The 17,873-nt window shown below is 55.0% G+C and overlaps 1 protein-coding gene across 4 annotated transcripts in view; it reads left to right on the top strand.

Moving 5' to 3' along the window:
- TBC1D22A (TBC1 domain family member 22A) overlaps positions 1 to 17,873 on the top strand; it is a 289,717-nt gene that overhangs the window by 112,987 nt on the left and 158,857 nt on the right. For all 4 annotated transcript variants that reach the window (XM_057742532.1, XM_057742530.1, XM_057742533.1 and 1 more), the window contains one exon: positions 14,252 to 14,366. In XM_057742532.1, coding sequence (XP_057598515.1) covers positions 14,252 to 14,366 — 115 coding nt within the window. The remainder of the gene's footprint in view (positions 1 to 14,251; positions 14,367 to 17,873) is intronic.

The following is a 17,873-nucleotide window of genomic DNA, read 5'->3' as shown; positions in this document are numbered from 1 at the left end:
CTTCCGAGTCAGGATCCTGGTGTGGAGCCTGGAAATCCCTCTTTTAAGGAAGTGCAGCGGGATGTAGAGGCCACCGATGGAGGGAGGGTCTTTGTGGGGGTAGGGCCTTCTGGGGTGACGGCCGGAGGCTGCTCCCGCCGGACCCTCCCCTGGCACCTGGGACCTGGGGCTCGGCTCCTCCTGGGTGGCGGCTGCCTCCCCGCCTTTGCTCTGCTCTTCTGTCTCCGCTCCACCTGAGCAGACCTTCTGTCTGTCTCGTTTTCAGTCCCACCTCCCGGGCCTCAAGTGGTGCACGGCATAGAGCAGCTGTGCGCAAATACTCGTTGTGTGAACAGCTGTCAGGATTCCTTCTTCTCTCACCTGTGACCTCAGGTGTCTGGTTCCTCCTGGGCCCTCAGAAGAATGTTTCTTGTTGGAGACGCTGGCCGATGTCACAGCCCATCTCCCCGACGTTCATTCACACTTTGTACATCTCACGATGCTTGTTGTCGATGGGATTTGTCTTCTAGTTGACGAGGTCTCATCCAGCTGTGTGTGAGCCCCCAGGGAGCAGGGCTGCGGCCTGGATGCCTGCAGCCTTGCCTGGGGCCTCACGGGGCTTAGGAGGTGTTGTTGAAATGAGTCATTAACCTTTGTATCCAGCACTGTTATTTGAAAGTAAAATTCGTAACTTTTGGGCCACTTGCTCTTTTTATCCTCTGTCCGCTGTTAAATAAACTTGACCTATTACTTGGGAAAATACAGATGGTGACCCAAGGCCCCTGGCCCCTGCGGTTGGTGCAGGAGCTCGTGGGGACAACCTCATTCAGATTTCGCGGCTGGGCCTTTTCACTTGACAAGTTCATCATCTACCCAGTCACTTCGCCTCCGTAATTATTATATTATCTGCCCTCTGGTTATCTGCTTCTTAGAGCAGTTTCACAAATTAGGGAAATAAGATGCTTTTTCCAATTAGCCACGGAGAAGTGATGTCTCATTACATTCAAGCAGACACAGAGAATAATGAAACATGCAGGCTTTTTAGACACGTTATCTGTGTAGAGTTCTCGCAGTTGGTGTGATGAGTTTTCTGTGGCCCTGAAGGATGGTCATTTTCTAGGAGGCAGATATCGGTGGAGCACAGATGTGTCCTTACTGGACTGGTTCCCCGACTGTGAACTGTCTGTAGACAGACTTCCTGAGCAGAGCCTTTGCGTGGAGCCGCCTGGGCCCAGCGGTGGCCGGGAGAGGCGTGCTTCCGGAGGAGCAGGAGTTGGCTCTGTCCACAGGATCCGGGCCAAACCAAAGGAGGTTTGGCGTTTGCACCTGCTGCCCCTCTGCCCGGGGCCTCCTCCCCAGCCTGCTCTGCTCGGCAGCCCCCCGAGCTCGCCAGCACCCTGTTTCCTGCCCTGGCGGGCCCACCGCGCCCACGTTTCCCATGTGTCACCACACATCTTCGTCCCCGTAGAGGCTCACGGGGGCAGCCTCTCCGCCTGGTGTTCGCAGCCTCTGGTGCTGCCGGAGGCTGCTGGGCTTGAGAGGATGGGTCTGAGCTGTCCTCCTCGGGTCCGGCCTGGCTCTCTTCTCACGCTGCAGGCCCCCCAGGGCGGGGCCCGGGTCTTTCTTCTCCCGTGCCCCCGGCACCTCCAGTGGGGCCCGCCATGTAGCGTGGGAAGCACGTGACAAGTGTTGGCGGGACGCACGTGTTAAGCTTGCACTCTGCCCACCGCGAGCGCTCTGTGCCCGTAGGTCCTGAGCCTGGACCTGGCGCTGGGGGCTCCGGGCCCCACACGTCTGCGCCTCCTCCTCCTCCTCCCTTCGTTCAGTCTCATAATTAATCTTTTTTTCTTCCCTTTCCTTCAGAGGTGGGGATGCATTTGTGAGTGCCCGAGAGAGACATTTGTTATATAATCAGTTCATTAAACTCCTCTGATGTGTATCCTGAGGCCTCATCCATAGATCCTTCCTTTTCTGCTCCTTTTGATTTTACAGTAAAGTGTGTTGGAGCAGGAAGGTTTCTGTAATGTGTGTGTCCCGTTTAAAGAAAAATTAAAGATTAGCTTCCACATCCCACTGTCAGGCTGAAGAAACAGAGCTGGATGAGCGTCACTGGGGTCTCTTCTCTGTCCCTCTGCAGGCGTGTCCCTGTCCCCCGCTGCCTTGGATTTCGGTTAATTGTTGTCTTGCTGTTCCGTGTAGGGTCATGGCGCAGTTTATGTATGTGTTTCGCCTGTTTTTAACCTTTCCTTTCAGTGCAGTTGCGCTGACTGTGCTCCCTGCCGTCACTCTTCACGTCACAGAGTTGAGGTTCTGAGCCCCACCCACCTGCGCGTCTTGGAGTTCACGTTCACTGCTGCGTGCCCTGTGGTTCACGGCCCCCGTCCGCGTTGACGAGCGTCTGGGTCGGGTTCATCCTTGTGCTTTTTCTCAGAATGTTGCCGTGAGCATTCCGAGTCCCGGTGCGCGTGTCTGAGGGTTCCCCTGGGGGTGCATCCACGCTGTGGCCCTGGGGCCCCCTGTGGTGTGTGCCCGGTGCCGGCCCCTCCCCTCACTGGGAGCCCGGGGACCGAAGTCTCCCTGACTTCCTGGATTTCAGGGCGCTGTTCACTTCTGTTTCCTTCACTGCTGATCAAGTTAAGTGTTTTTTACAGGTTTCTTGGGTCGTTTGATTTCCTTTCTTGTGAAATGCTCTTGCCCCTATTTCTGTTGTGTCTTTTTGTTAGTTTGTCCTGCATATTTGTAGGCGTTCCTTATATAATCTGGATACTAATTCTTTTTTTGGAAACACATGGATACATATATCTTCTTTCAGTTAGTAGATTGTTTTTTCACTCTCATTGTTGTGAAGGGCAATTCCTGATTTAACAAAGCCAGTTCAACGGTCTTCTCCTTTACGCTTAGGCCTTTTTGTGTCCTAAGACATCCTTGCCAACCTCACGATTTCAAAGAAATTTTGTATTCTAAGAGCTTTAAAGCTTTGCCTTTTGCCTTTAGGACCGTAATCCGTTTGGAACTGACTTTGCAGCAGCCCCGTTTCTCTAGAATTCCCCACTGGGACAGCGGTTGTGCCCTTGCCCCCTCAGCTGTCGCGCACCGGGATCTCATGTGTGGGGGCTCCTGCTGGGCTCTCATCTGTTCCCCTGCTGTGTCCATCTGTCCGTCTGTCCCTGTGACCCCTTCATCCTGTCTTGGTTACGTGGTCTCCATGTCTGGTAGGATAGGCCACCCAGGCCTGGTTCTTGTTTCTGGGCCACTCATGACCTTTTGCTTTCAGATGTAAATTTAAAATCATCTCGCTGTATTTCATAGAAGCCTCAGAAATCACATCGAGTCTATCGAATAGTTGGAGAAAATTAACATTTTGTTTTTGGATTTATTTAGTTCTTCTGATGTTTTGAACAACCGTTTCTCCTTAAATATATTGTACTACTTACTAAATTTATTCATAGATACATTTTAAGCAAATAGCGTCTTTTAAACTTTTAATGATATTGTCTAATTTTTTATTGATAGTATATAGAGATGCAGTTGACCTTTGTAAGTTAATTTTATATCTGGCACACTTACTCATCTCTTTCATCAATTCTAATATTTCGTGTGTAGGTGCATTTGAGTTTTGAAATATTACTTATGAATAATGATAGTTTCGTTTTTTTCTTTCTGTTCTGTGTATACATGGTTGTTTTTTTTCCCCCTGCTGGCCAAGACTTCCACTACAATATTGAATATTAGTGGTGAAAGCCGGCATCCTGGTGTCATTTCTACTTCTAAGAAGTCTTTCAGCGTTGCATCCCTGACGTGGGGTGTTTGCTGTGGATGTTGGCGCTACCTTGTGTTAAGGGTGGTGCCTCGCTTTGCTCCTGGATTTAAAGTCCCAAGTGGCTGCTGAGGTTTATCACATCCTGTCCCACGTGTCATCTGAGATGAGAACAGGTCTTTGCTCATTTATTCTGTTGATGTGGTGGATTCTCTTGGTGTACTTCCTAGTATTGCTGTGACTGTACATTCCTGAAATAAATCCAAATTGGTCAGGGTGGATTTTGTTACTGCCTCGCAGGATTAAGTGTGTTAACATCTCATGTGCTGAACTGCCGGGGGTGGGGGGGTGGGGGGGATGCCTGGCCACTCTTTACATGGAAAAATGCCCCTGACCAGGGTCTCATTCCTCAGCTGTGCTTGACATGTCGCCGCATCAGCTGTGCCGAGGATTCGGTCTGGTGACGGTGACACTGCAATGTTTGGTGTGAAGGTGTGGTTTCTCTTCTGTACTTCAATTTTGAGTGTGATGAAACGTCTGTGCTTTGCTAATCTATCAGGACAACTGACTTGAGCACCAAATGTGGGACGTAAGTCCCCACGTTTGCAGGAGGTGAAGGGGGAGCACTTCACGTGCCCAACACGGCGCTGTTGCCTGCTGCGGGAGGGCTGTGTTATTAATTGTGTTGTAAGCCTGTGTTCAGTGTGTATTTTATGTGAGATGTGGGTGCCTGTTAATCTGCATGTTAGGTTTGTTAGAGACTCTCATTTTTGTTTCATTCATCAGATGTTATAATTCCTATGGGGGGGAGATTCCCTCAGTCATGTTGCAAACACTAGTAAATACCTCTTCTTTCTGAGCCCACGTGGCTCCTGGATTTCGGGAGGAGTAAACCCCATAGGTCTTCCCCACGGGGCTGTATATTTTGCTGCTCCTCTTGTAGAAATTATCTCCACAGCGCTTCATACGCTGTGCAGTCGTGTTGCCCATGCCTGTGGTAGAGTTACGATGTTTTCACATTTCTGAATCAGATTATTTTCCTAACTAATCATGAGCATGGCGACATTTTCAATTTCAATATATTTCATGTCTTAGAATGCAAAACCTCTCACCTCCCCGAGTGCACTGAGTTGCTGGCACCCTGGTCCTGCATTGAGGGCGTGCAGAGGGCCTGTGATAAGGCTTACGGAGTGAGGACGGAAGGACCTGCCGGGAGGGGGCCTCTTGAGCCCCTCCCAGGAGCCCCCTGTGGGAGACGCTGGGGTCTTTTAGGAAGAACCTGGCAATGGTGCTCAGGTTTCTGAAGCTGGGCAAGCAAACTGGGAATGCCTGTCGCCTTTTCATCGTTTTCCAGCCCCGGTGGTAATAGTAGCAAGTATTCTTATTATTGCCGTTGAGTATAAATTGATCTGTAGAAAAGATACTTCAGGAAGAGTTTAAAGGTTGAACTACTTTTAATGAATTTCTTCTCTCTAATAAAGAGAAGAGCGTCAAGAATGCCAACAGGACTTAAGAGCAAAGAACATCCAGTGAGTTTTCAACGCTAGAGCCGTTTGGGATTGTTCTGTGTTTCCATTAAACACATCACACACGGAGGGCATCCCTCCTTTATTGGCAGATCACGCCCCTACGTAAGCCACAGCACATGTATTTAAATGTGAGTTAATGCACTGTGGCAGATCTTGCCCCTCTGTCTGTTATCTTCTAAACTGCCCTGCTTCTGTGCATAGTCTTGTGCAAGTGGATACGTTGTTTTCAACTTTCCTGTGACAGTTGTTAGTAAAACACCTAGATTTTTAACACCTGGAGTCATGGGGACTGTGGCCCTGAAGAAACACCAGTGGCCGGCCTCTGGGCACGTGGTGGCCGCGGTGAGCTCTGTCCTTAGCAGCGTGCGGTGGGGGCCTGGGGCCCAGACGCCAGCAGAGAATCCGTCTGTGTGGTGCCAGCTCTGTTCTCACTGCGTGTGGACTTGGGGAGGACGACCCGGAGGCAGGGCCGTCTGTGGGGGCGCTGGGGTTTGGAGGGGACGCCGAGCTGCTGAGGCCACCGGGTTCACGGTCTGAGAAACCTGTCCTTCCTGACCTGGGCCTCCGGGCGCCTTGCCGGCAGGAGGCCCTGCACCCGAGGCTGACCGGCACCCCTTCCTGGTGCACCCGTGGTCCAGGGCTGCTCCTGCGGTCACCTTGCCCCTGGGCCTGGGGCGCCGGGCTGACTGCCAGGGGAAGCCCTGCGGCCCCGGGTAGAGGAGGGCTTGTTGCGGGGAGGGGGGTGGCTGCGGGGAGGGTGCAGCCTGGGCTCCTGCCGTGCAGCCTGCCCGCCCTGTGCTGTCCCTGGGGTGGGGCCTGGCCAGGCCCTGGACCAGAGCCCCGCTGAGCTCCGGCCGCCGGCTCCTGCCCCCCTTCTCCTGGAGTCCTGGCTTGGGGCAGCTGGCTTTTGACCCGTGATGTCGGTGACCCATCACCTCTTCCTACTTTGTCTTGGGAAACTCGGAGCAGCTCTGGCCTCTGGTCTCTCCTCTGAACTGGGCCCGAGGTTGCTCTGAGGATCTGGACACGTCAGGGGCCTGGGAGATGGGGGTCCCGGCGGTGGGCTGGAGCTGGCTGTCCCCACGGCGGCCCTCCTGGGGCTGTGCCCTCGTGGTGAGGGGGCCTGGATGGGGAGGGAGGAGCGGGTGTCCTTTGGAAGATTCCTGTTGTTGTAGCTGAGACTCGGAAGCAGAGACCCTGGAGAATCGGATGGGGTGGGTGGGGGGCAGGCAGCCGAGAGGAGGGAACGTGTCGCCCCCCCCCCCCCCCCCCCCCTGGCGCCTCCCAGGACAGACACTCAAGGGGACCCTTTTAAAGCGCCACATTGTTGCAGTTTGAAAACACCTGCTTGGGAAAAGCCATGCACAATCAGTGGTTTATGGTTTTTTTAACCAGTCTGAGAGCAAAAGCTTAGAAAGGGCTCCATGCGTTCATTCTTTGAGAAGTAGCCGTGTGGTTGTTGGGTGCAGGGTAGAAGTCCCTCTGCATTGGGGTGGGATCCCTATTGCTCCGTCAGGGTCTCCCTGTGTGATCTGGGGAGAGCTCCTTATGACGGCGGTGGGGACAGGGCACAGTGACCTCAGGGATGCCCTCCCTCCACGCTGCCACCCTGTCGGGACGGGACGCTGCTCACGCTGTCGGGACGGGAGCGCCTTCCTGGGCTGCGTGGTGGCCTTGTTAGGAAGCCAGCTGAGGGGCTTTCAGGGGGAAGCAGTGGGGACCCGGGGCCCACGGGCCTGTGTCGGTTGATGGCGGGTGGGGGGGGGGCGTTCAGTGATGCTAAGTGACTTTAGCTGGAATCAGTGCTACTTATTGTGATTTCAAAGCAAAAGCAAAACACTCGTATGAAGTGATTTAAGACAAAAGGTACAGAATAAGTCAGTCAGTGAAAGGAAAACAACAGAGAGAAGAAACCGCGCACGCTTGCCGGTCGCAGGCGCCATCCTCCTCATCGGCGGCGCGGCCTGGTCTGCGGTGGCTGCCTCGCCGCCCGCCGCCTGTCACCAGTGAGGTAACCGTGCGGCCGGTGCGGTTAGGTCTGCGCTGGGTGTCCTGCAGCAGCCCCGTCTCCCGGGGCCCCTGAGTCCAGTGTCCGGCTCCCGTCCCCTGCCGCCAGCACCCTGGGGGAGGGCCTGAGGGCGGGGATGGGAGCTGGAAGAGGGGCCTGCACGTGGCTGGGGAGCCTGGAGCCTGAGCCAGCAGACCATGCAGGGTGGGCACGCGAGGGGCAGAGCGTGGAACGTGTGGTCTTGGCACGTACGTGCCCGCGGCTGGAGCTGAGGGGGCCTGGGGTGTGACCAGGGGCCCGAGGGAACCTCGGGGTGGGTGCTGGGCTCTCGCTGCCTTGTGGATCCTGCAGGCACCACCCTCCCCCAAGCCGGTGCCCTCCCTCCAGCCCCCCCAGCTGCGGGCAGGTCAGGACTTGGGGGTCACGCTCTCCTGCTGTCTCCGGGCATCCTCTGTGTGTGAGAGCTTTTATACTTCATCACGGTCGGTGGAGTTTTTCCCCGGGAATCTAGACAGGCTGACCTGTCTGTCCGCTTCTGCCTGCCCCTCAGCTAGATGCTGCTTCTTGTCCTGCGGCGGGGTGGGGGGAGGGGGGAGGCGTGGTCCTGGAGCGGGGCTGGAGAGGACGCCCGGGCCAGGGGACTCGCCTCCGAGGGCTGGTGCGGGGCCTGGGGCCAGCGGTTGGCTGGGTTGGGGCGAAGCCTGCTGTGGCCTCCTGGTGTCCTCAGCGTGGCAGGACAGTTGTGGCCGGGAAGGAGAGGCTGAAGGACATTTAAGCAGGTGATTTACCTTTTCTTCTCCCTCTCCCGCCCAAAGATGCATAAATCTTGTGAGTTTTCCTTACTTTCTAAATTAATAGCTATCGTTACAGGGAAATAATATGCAAGAAGTCTCTCAGTGCAGGCTCCTGGCTCTGATTACGTGAGGAGGTAGGAGTGCTTGCCCAGAGCAGAGGTCAGGGGAAGGGCACACGAGCATCAGTGCCCCTGGGGTGTCATTTGTTGGCGTTGAAGCTGCCCAGGGCTGCGGGTCACGGCAGTGCTCGGCGCCTGTGTGGGGCTGGGCAGGTGGGCCTGGATACACGGTCCCCAAGGAGGACATGCACGCCCTTCTCCCCCACGAGGTGGACCTGGCACTGGTGGGGCAGACTCAGGTGCTCGGCCTGGGCTCACGCGGTAGGGTCTGTCCATGCCTGGTCCTTGATGGGTGGCCTGGCAGTAGGGAGGTGTGTGCAGGGGTGGGCAGAGGTTCCCTGCACGTGGGGCCAGGCCACCCTGCGCAGGCCGCTGGCCCTGATCCTCAGTGGCGGGTGGCTGCCCGCGCCCCGCGCTGGCCCGCTGCCTCTTGCCATGTTTGCATGTCTCCGCGCTCTCTAGGAGGCACCTCTCGCCTCCTTCCTTCTGAACAGCTCCTCATCAGCTTCATTTGCCTGTCGCTTCCTCTCTGAAGTCTCCCTGCACCAAATGCCCCCCACCCATGGAGGTGATCCCCACCCAAGTCCATGTCCCGTCTCAGACAGGTGGGCTGGGGGCTTGAGGTCCTGACTGGTTGACATCTGAGGAGCCAAGTCTGGAGCATCGCTTGATGGAGAAACAGAAGAGGAAAAGCTGGTTCAAAATCCGGGAGACACCCCGGGTGTCATCTGTCCAGAGAGACCCTGGACGGGAAGGTCCGGGTGCCCCCTGATGGCACAGAGCTTGCGGGACAGAGCAGACGAGGGCTGAGAGTGAAGGGGGGGCCTGACTTGTATACACCTCCATTCAGCCAGCAGAGAGCCCAGGGTCCTCCTCCGTGCCCGCTGCACGCCAGGACCGAGTGCACAGCCGTCAACGAGATGGAGGGTCTTCCTCGGGGGCTTCCATTTCCATGGCAACAGGAAGAGGGGAGAGGATCCCGTTTCCATAGGGTGAAAGGATGTTGTCTTTCATGAGGAGGGTTTGAACGAAGGTCTTATCTGAAAATCATGGCAGCCGTGGGAGGTTTGGGAGAAGGGCCTTCCAGGTGGAAGGAACAAGTGCAAAGGTCCTGCGGTTGGGACAGAAGCAGGCGCAGTGAGAGGGGACGCGGTGGAGGCCACGAGGGGTGAGGACAGGGCAGCAGGTCGGGCTCCTTGGAGTCCTGGCTGGGAGTCTGCCTTTTCCCCGAGTCTGGGAAGCCCCGGGGCGGACGTGTGCCCCGATGTGTTCACGTCTCAGCAGCCCCTCCGCTGCGGCGTGGATGGAGAGCACGGGTGTCAGCAGGCCACCAGCCAGGGAACCTGGGGCTGCCTTGGGGGGCCCGGGGGTGGGGGTGGAGGCGCGTGGGGGGCACAGCGCTGTCCTCGGTGATCTCAGCGAGCTCTCAGGGCCGACGGCCCCAAAGCCTGTGTCTCTTTGGTGGCAGAACCAGGATCTGCACCTGGTTTACAAACCTCCATGGGACGTGCTCTTCTCGCCGCCTCAGCCTGCCTGCCGCCTTAAAAGCCACTTTTGTTTTGTGCTTGAGCTACTGGCCCTTTATTTACACGTTACTGGGGTTAAAGTCTTCAAAATATAATTTCCAGGTTATCTGGAGAGATCGAATAGAGTTAAATCTAAATAATTTGAACTGATAGCTTTCCTTAGCTAATTGGAAGCCTGAATTCTACATTTTTCCTCAAAATAATACAGATGCACCCTTTCCGGGTGCCTTAATGGCTAGGCTGGCACCGGCCGCCAGAGGCCTGGCTGGAGGGGCCCCGGCGATGGCTCCTTGTGGCCGGTGCCGTGGACGTGCCTGAGCTCTGCCCCCTCCCCTCCGCGCCCTGCAGCCCGGCTCCCGGGATGGATGGGTCCGGGCTGCTGTGCTTGCGTTCCTGTGGAATGTTCGCGGAGCCTCGTCTGCCTCAGGTCAGCCTGCTCCGGAGCCCCTAGGGGACGTCGGGCCGGGGATGCTCTGCTTTGGCCTGAGTCAGGAGCCCCGGCTGGCCCAGCCCCCCGCAGCTGAGACAGGCCTTTCCTGGTGCCGGGGACAGGCCATCGCCGTCGCCTGCACGGGTGCTGAGTAGGTTGCCGTGGACAGGACTCCAGCGCCCCGGCCATTCCTCCTGGGACAAAGCTGCTGTGTCATCCACGCCGAGTGGCTTCTCTTGGTGCCTGGGCCGCTGAAGGCAAAATGGCGTTAGTACTTGTGAGCAGGTTTAGGGGTGTGTGTGTGTGTGTGTGTGTGTGTGTGTCACAAGCCTCTGGAAGTGTGTGTGTGTGTGTGTCTCACAAGCCTCTGGATGTGTGTGTGTGTGTGTGTGTCTCACAAGCCTCTGGAAGTGTGGGGCTTAGTTAAAGGTGGGAGTACTCCACGGCTCAAATTACCACTTCCTGGGAGGATGAGATTGCAGGGGAGGAGGGGAGGTCTCTGTGTCCCGAGCTCTGGCATGTCCTTCGGGCACATGTGAACACACACACACACACACCCCCCTGAAAGCCCTGCCGCGTGCCCAGCGCCCTGCTGGACCTCGGGCAGGTGCGCGCTGACCCGATGCAGACTTCGCTCGCCAGGAGCTCATGTTCTTTTCTGCTTCTTTCTTACTATAAAATTATAATTTCTTTGTCTTCTTTTCTTTTGATTTATGTATGGAAACGACTCTTTTAGGATACTAAAGCATAGCAGTGTTAGCCCTTTTTAGGCCTTACAAGGCCCCCACGTAGTCAGACCAGCAGGGTGGGATCCTGGCTCTGCGGCTCTCAGGCTGTGGCTTCGGGGACGCTGCCGAGCTCCTCTCTGCCTCAGCTGTCTCCTCTGCGTTTCTCTCTTGCTGCATAACAGCATCACCCCAAACCCAGTGCCTTAAAACAACACACGTGTGTTCACACTTGTCTCACAGATTGTGCGGGTCAGGGGTCCCGGCAGGTCTTGCTTAGCAAGCAGGCGGCAGTCAAGGTGCTGTCTGGGCCACAGACCCATCTGAGGCTCCCCTGGGGAAGGACCCGCTTCCACACTCCCCTGGTTGCTGGAAGAAATGGGGGGCTTGCAGGCTGCAGAGCCGGGGCCTCGGGTTCCTGCTGGCTCTTGGCCTCCCTCCGCTCCTTGGCCCCAGCCCTTCCCACGTGCCACCTGCAGCCCGGCTGCCGGCTTCCCGGAACCAGTGGGGAGAGCGTCTCTGGCAGGCTGGGCTGTGATCTTCTGTGACGTCGTCCCATCCCCTTGGCTGTACTTGGTTGGTTAGAAGCAGGTCACAGGCCCGCTCGGCGGGGGCGGGGGGGGGGTGCCCACAGGGGCGGCGCCCCCAGAGGTGTGCAGGTGGCCCCCCACCCGCCAGTCGTCTCTGGTGGGCTGGACAGCGTTGGGTGGAGGTCTGCCGGGGCCTGGGGAGCGAGGCGGTGCTCAGCCGACCTTCACTGCCCTCCTGCCCTCGCGGGGGCGGCGGCCCGGATCTCTCCTGCCTGTCTGTGCGGCCCCCGCCCACCCCTCCCGATCCTGGCCTGGGGGCGCCAGTCCCCTACGGGGCTGCCTGCCCTGGGGGCCTCCTACCGGCGAGGCCTGTGCTGAGCGCGCCTCCCCTTCCCAGCCTGTCTGCGCTGCGGCCGCCCTGGGCAGGTGCACCCCTGCCGCCACCCCTGGGCTTTCCTTGTGTCCCCAGGGCTGGGCAGGGCTGTGGCCGTTGCATGTCTGACCCGTGACTGAGGGGTGCTGGGGCCCGAGAGGGGGTCCCCCCTGCAGGGACCCCGTCTGCTCGTCTGTCCTCTTGGGTCGCCCGCCACACGGGCTTGTGGGGCGCTGCTCCCTGAGTCGTGAGGGTGGTGGAGCCTGATGCCAGGGCATCTGTACCATCATGTGGTGTTGTCCGTGGGAGACAGTACATGGTGCGCGTGGCTGAATGATCTTGCTTAGATATTCAGTATTGCTGGGAAGCTGTTGACCTAAAGTGACAAATGTGTCTGGCTATACAGCATGAATGTGTTACTCACTCAGCAGACATTTATCAGGTGCCCCCGTTTCAGGTGCTGGGCCGAGCTGCCGCCTGGTGGATGGTGGTTCCTTTGTGACTCACTTGGAACAGCCCCAGTGGACGAGTGCTCGGGTGGGGGTTGGGCGGGGGCCCGGGGTCTAGGGCTGCTCGTGCCCTGATTGACTTCCCCTGTCTGGTCCCCAGGCCCCTTGTCGTAAATGCCGGGGTTGGCGGTGACCTGAGGGGTCTAGACCACAGGCCCGGGGATGTGTAGAATGTAGGCAGTATTGGGAGGGGTGGACGTCCTCGGATACAAACACACTTGGCTTTGCAAGGTCGGCCTGTTTGGAGGTGATGTGATTCATCCTTTGTTGGCACACTCGCTGGCCCAGCCTGTGCTGGTGGGAGGCCCGGGATGGCAGTGAGGCCTGGCCCAGCCGCGGGAGCTGGGGTTCGGGGAGCCGGCAGTGGGAGCCGGCAGTGGGAGCTTCACTGAGGGAGGGGCCAGGAGGGAGTCCATCGAGGGGGTGGGGCTTGAGCGGGAGGCCAGGTACGTGGGGAGGGACAGTTTTTCCAGGCAGCAAGCATGGGAGGAGGTGACAGCCTGGTGGGCTCAGTGCAGCTGGAACTTGAGAGCTGGGTTGGGGGGAGGACCTCAAGGCAGGGGCCAGACCTCGGGCGGCCGGGGCGCTGTGTATGTGCGGCGGGGGGTGTGGAGCGAGGGGAGGTCTTGAAGCTGTGTGTGCGTGCACGTGTGTGCGTGTGTGTGTGTTGCGCCTGGTGAGATACCACCCCTGAATGAAGGTGGAGGAGAGGGCGGCGTGAGTGATGTAGAGGGGAAGGATGCACCGAGTGTGATTGTGGGAAGGAGAGAATAGGCTGAGACAGCGCCAGGTTGTCGCGTGGCTGGGGGTGAGGGTGACGGGAAGACACTGGCCTCTGCATGGTCAGCACTTTCCAGTGGTTTCAGAAAATGTCTATTACATCACTTATGTGTGGAATCTGAGAAGTACTGCAGGTGAGTCTATATATAAAAAAGAAACAGACTCAGACGTGGAAAGCAAACTTACCGTTACCAAAGGGGAAGCGGGGGGGGGTCAATTAGGAGTGTGGGATTAAGAGGTACAAACTGCTGTATGTAAAACAGATGAGCAACAAAGACTTCCTATATAGCACAGGCAACTAGCTGTATTCAGTGTCTTATAATAAACTGTAATAGGAAGTATCTGAAAAGAATTATTGAAAAAAACATTCAAGCTCAGAGATACAGAGAACAGACAGGTGGTTGCCCGGGGTGGAGGTTGGGGGGTGACGTGGGTGGAGGCGGTCAGAATGAAGTACATGATGCTTAGGGCTGGAATGTCCAGCTCGGAGACTGTAGTTAAGGATATTGTACCACATCTTTGAAAGTTGCTAAAGAAGTAAATCTTAAAAGTCCTCATCACAAGAAACAAGTTTTGTAGCTGTAAGGTGATGGGTGTTAACTAGACTTATTGTGGTGAGCATTTCACAGTATAGTATTTACAGATATTGAACCATTATGTCGTGTGCCTGAAACTAATATACTGTTATATGTCAATTATATGTCAGTAAAGAAATCACATGCGGGACATTTAGAGCCTCTGTCCATTCCCTCCCTCCCGTGCATCCTCCCGTCTGTCCACGTACACATTCACGCATGCAGCCAGCCACCCACCTGCCCTTCCCTCTGCCCACCCGCCCACCCCTCCCTCCCTCCGCCCCTCCCTCCCTCTGTCCTTCACTGATGGGCCGGGTGCTGCTGTGCTGGCCGACTGAGTCCAGTGGTCACCCCAGGGGCTTGGAGGAGCAGAGAGCGTCTTTTGTGGGAACCAGCTTGTGTGGTGGGACTGAGCCCTGGGGTTGGTGATATTTTCCATATTGCTTGTGAGTCTATAAAAAATAAAGATAACTGGGGTTTTACAAAAAAATTAAACATACCGGTATTTTAATATTAGAGATTGAAAAATATTGATAATGTGTATTTTAAAAATGCATAAAAGTTAAAGTTTTGGTTGTGTTTACTTTTGGTTCACCAGCTGTTCAATTCTCTTTCAGATTTTTGAAAGGATACTGTTTATATGGGCCATACGCCATCCTGCGAGCGGGTATGTCCAGGGGATCAACGACCTCGTCACTCCTTTCTTTGTCGTCTTCATTTGCGAGCACATAGGTAAGATCGCACTGCGGTGTTTCCTTCTCACAGACGTGAAACGTGAACTTCACAGCCTTACGATGTCTCTGCGTGATTACACCAGTACTGAAAATTGCCATTACTTTTAATGTTATTCGTGACAACGAATGTTAGAGAATAATAGTTTTCTCATTGATGCCAGCTTTAAAAAAGCCTTTAAATCCACATGCCCAACTCCAGAAGACATTAAGATACAGCTATTATTATTAATATCTTCTTTTTAATAATATATGAGGGAAAATGTAATGTATTCGGGGAGTGTAGTTTTGTGTTAATGGCCGTCAGAGCACCGGCTTTAATGGTTTGGATTTAAATGGATAAGGTTAAGGTGATAGGATATTAGTTGAATGTTTTGCTTACAAGCTAAAAGCTGAATCTTGTTTAATTGCATTTCTGCAGCATTTCATCACCTTTCTACTTTTGATATACTAGTAACATTTTATTTTATGGGAGTATTAACTACATGCAAAATAATTGGTTTAATGGGTATTTAGGTTGCATTATGCTGTTTCTGAGTACTACATAGTTTTTCTTGCATTTATGTTAGAGCAGCCAACTGTAGTATAACTTTACCTGGTTTATATTTCAAGTTTAAAAACAATTGTGGGGCTTCCCTGGTGGCGCAGTGGTTAAGAATCTGCCTGCTAATGCAGGGGACATGGGTTCGAGCCCTGGGCCGGGAAGATCCCACACGTCATGGAGCAACTAAGCCCGTGCGCCACAACTGCTGAGCCTGTGATCTAGAGCCTGCGAGCCACAACTATTGAGCCCACGTGCCACAACTACTGAAGCGCATGTGCCAGAGCCCATGCTCTGCAACAAAAGAAGCCACTACAATGAGAAGCTCGTGCACCACAATGAAGAGTAGCCCCCGCTCACTGCAACTAGACAAAGCCCGTGTGCAGCAATGAAGACCCAACGCAGCCAATAAATAAATAAACAAACAAATAAATTTATTAAAAAAAAAAGTTAAGGCAGAGACTTCCCTGGTGGCACAGTGGTTAAGAACCTGCCTGCCAATGCAGGGGACACGGGTTCGAGCCCTGGTCCAGGAAGATCCCACGTGCCATGGAGCAAATAAGCCCGTGTGCCACAACTATTGAGCCCGTGTGCCGCAACTATTGAAGCCCACGTGCCTAGAGCCCGTGCTTCACAAGAGGAGCCATGGCAATGAGGAGACTGCACACCGCAATGAAGAGTAGCCACCACAACTAGAGAAAGCCCACGTGTAGCAACGAAGACCCAATGCAGCCAATAAGCAAATTAAATAAACAAATAAATTTATTAAAAAAAAAAACCCAAAACCCCAAAAAACCAATTCTGTTAATATACATGCAGGATCTACTTTTTAATTCATCTGTGGATAAAATCTAAATCCCAAGGGGATTTAGATCTTTAATTGTAGCGTTTTTATTTAAAACCGATATTACTTTGTCTTCGTGTGAACCTTCCTGCCTTGGTGTTGGTTGGTTGTTGTAGGTCGTGTCATAGCCATCTCAGTTTCTGGTCTGCTTCGGATTCTGTCCTTGTTATCTGGAGAGGTTAGGTCGACTCAAGGGCAGATGACCCTCTGAGGTCGGGAACGCACCCACTTGGTCCATGTTGTGGCCACCCTGTCCCATCACTTACGATTTTATGGGCATCTCTTCATTGCTAAGCAACCAGTGAGCAGGGGCTGCTCCCCTCACCCCCCCAGCACACCCCGTCATCTCTTCAGGAGAGGCCGCTCCCAAGAGCTCCTGCCTCCCTGCTTCTCACTCCCTCGTTTGACAGATAATGAAAATGCTCTTAATGACCTTAGAACAGTAGGACCTCTGTCAGTAGACTTCAGAGCCGTTAATTGAAAGAAGTTCAACTGAGATGTGATTAGAGAATTGATATTCCATGTTAAATAGACCATTTAATTAACGCGGTAAATAAACTTGTCTTAACGAGCCTAGCACCAGCCTGCGTGGTAAGTAAGACCCGAGCCATCCTTGGTGCGCTGGTCTGATCAGCAAGCTTGGACGCAGGGGCTTGACCGTGATGTTAATTGTCCAGGAGAGGGGAGAGCTGGAGAAGAGAGAGTTTGTGTTCAAGTGGTGCCTTCAGTTAACCTCAGAGAGCCTCCCCTTGCCTTCCCACACACCCCCACTCACACTGACGCACAGACACACGTGCACACACAGACGTGTGCCTACACACCCACGAACACACGTGCAGCGGCCGACTGGTCCCCTGGGGCTGCTGGCAGCCCAGGTCTCCTCCGGGGCACCTCCCCCCGCTGCCCCGCTGTGCAAGGGCACAGCGTCTTCAGAACGCGAGCTTGGCACACGTGTGTGCATGCACACTTGGGCACAGACAGACACACGTATGGGCACCGGCTCCAGCCACGACCGCTCCAAGTAGGTGTGGAACAAATGCTTAGCTAACCTTGGAATGGAGCGCGTGGTCTCGGGTGGGCCCTGGAGGTGCCCTTCGCCCCCGGGGAATGGCCGGGGACGGAGGTCAGGAGACCTCTGAGGCGGGGTTGCGGTGTGCAGGGTGTCCAGCGCTGAAGCCAGCGGGTGGGCCGAGTGTCGCCCGGGATGGTGTCGTGCTGGGAGGAGATGGCTGCGGAGGAGGGCTCCGTGCAGGGCGGCGCAGCCACCGAGCCTGTCCGGGCCTCTTCTCTGGGCTCCCGGCTGGGAAGCTGGCTGGGCTCCAGGTTCTTCCTCTCTAGGCTCCGTGCGTCTAGGGGTCCCGACGTCTGCATTTGGGCCAGGAGGAAGAAGGGCCCCTTCAGCCTTGAGCCCGCCGCGTTTCCCACTGTCCTCTGCGCGGGGGCCCCCGATGGCTGCTCCCTGGTCATCCCTCCGTGGTGTCCGTGCCTGTATCCCCACCGGGCCGGCCTGGAGACGGGGCGCAGGCCTACGGCAGCGCCGCAGCGGACAGCTGTTTGGGCAGAGCTCCTCTGAGTCTTTTCGCCGTGCATTGTATTTATGTCGTTCAGAGCACGTGATGTATAAAATCCTGTTTCATGCCATTTCCCCATTTAACCTTATAACATAAGCGTGTCCCTGTATTATTAAGAAATCTCTATAAAGATCGTTTCCACCTTCTGCACATAATGTTCTGTTGAGATAATGTAGCATAATTCGTGAAACCATTCTACTCTTGTTGGATGTTTTTAGTTGTTCCCCCAGGCGTGGTGCAGTTTTTAAGTAAAGTCTGTATTTTTTGAACAGGGGCCACTATACTCCTTTGAGCGACATTAAATCTGATTTAAAATTAAGCACCATTATTCCGTCACCTTGAATCGCACAGTTTAAGTGGAGAGTTGTATTTTAGTTGAACTAAATAATGTGTGCCTAGCAGCAAATAAAGAAATGTTCCCCAGGCCCACGCCCTTCATGCTCTGTGCTCCTTAAATTTAGAAATGACTCTGAGTGGGCACTTCGGACCAGCTCCTCAGGGTGACTGACTGTGCGCTGGGTGCAGGGTGGGAGTGACGGTGACGGATTTTGG

The sequence above is a fragment of the Hippopotamus amphibius genome, chromosome 7 (assembly GCF_030028045.1).
Source record: "Hippopotamus amphibius kiboko isolate mHipAmp2 chromosome 7, mHipAmp2.hap2, whole genome shotgun sequence".
Lineage (NCBI taxonomy): Eukaryota > Metazoa > Chordata > Mammalia > Artiodactyla > Hippopotamidae > Hippopotamus > Hippopotamus amphibius.
The sequence above is the reverse complement of the archived record's forward strand: the minus strand, read 5'-3'. Positions and strand labels throughout refer to the sequence as shown.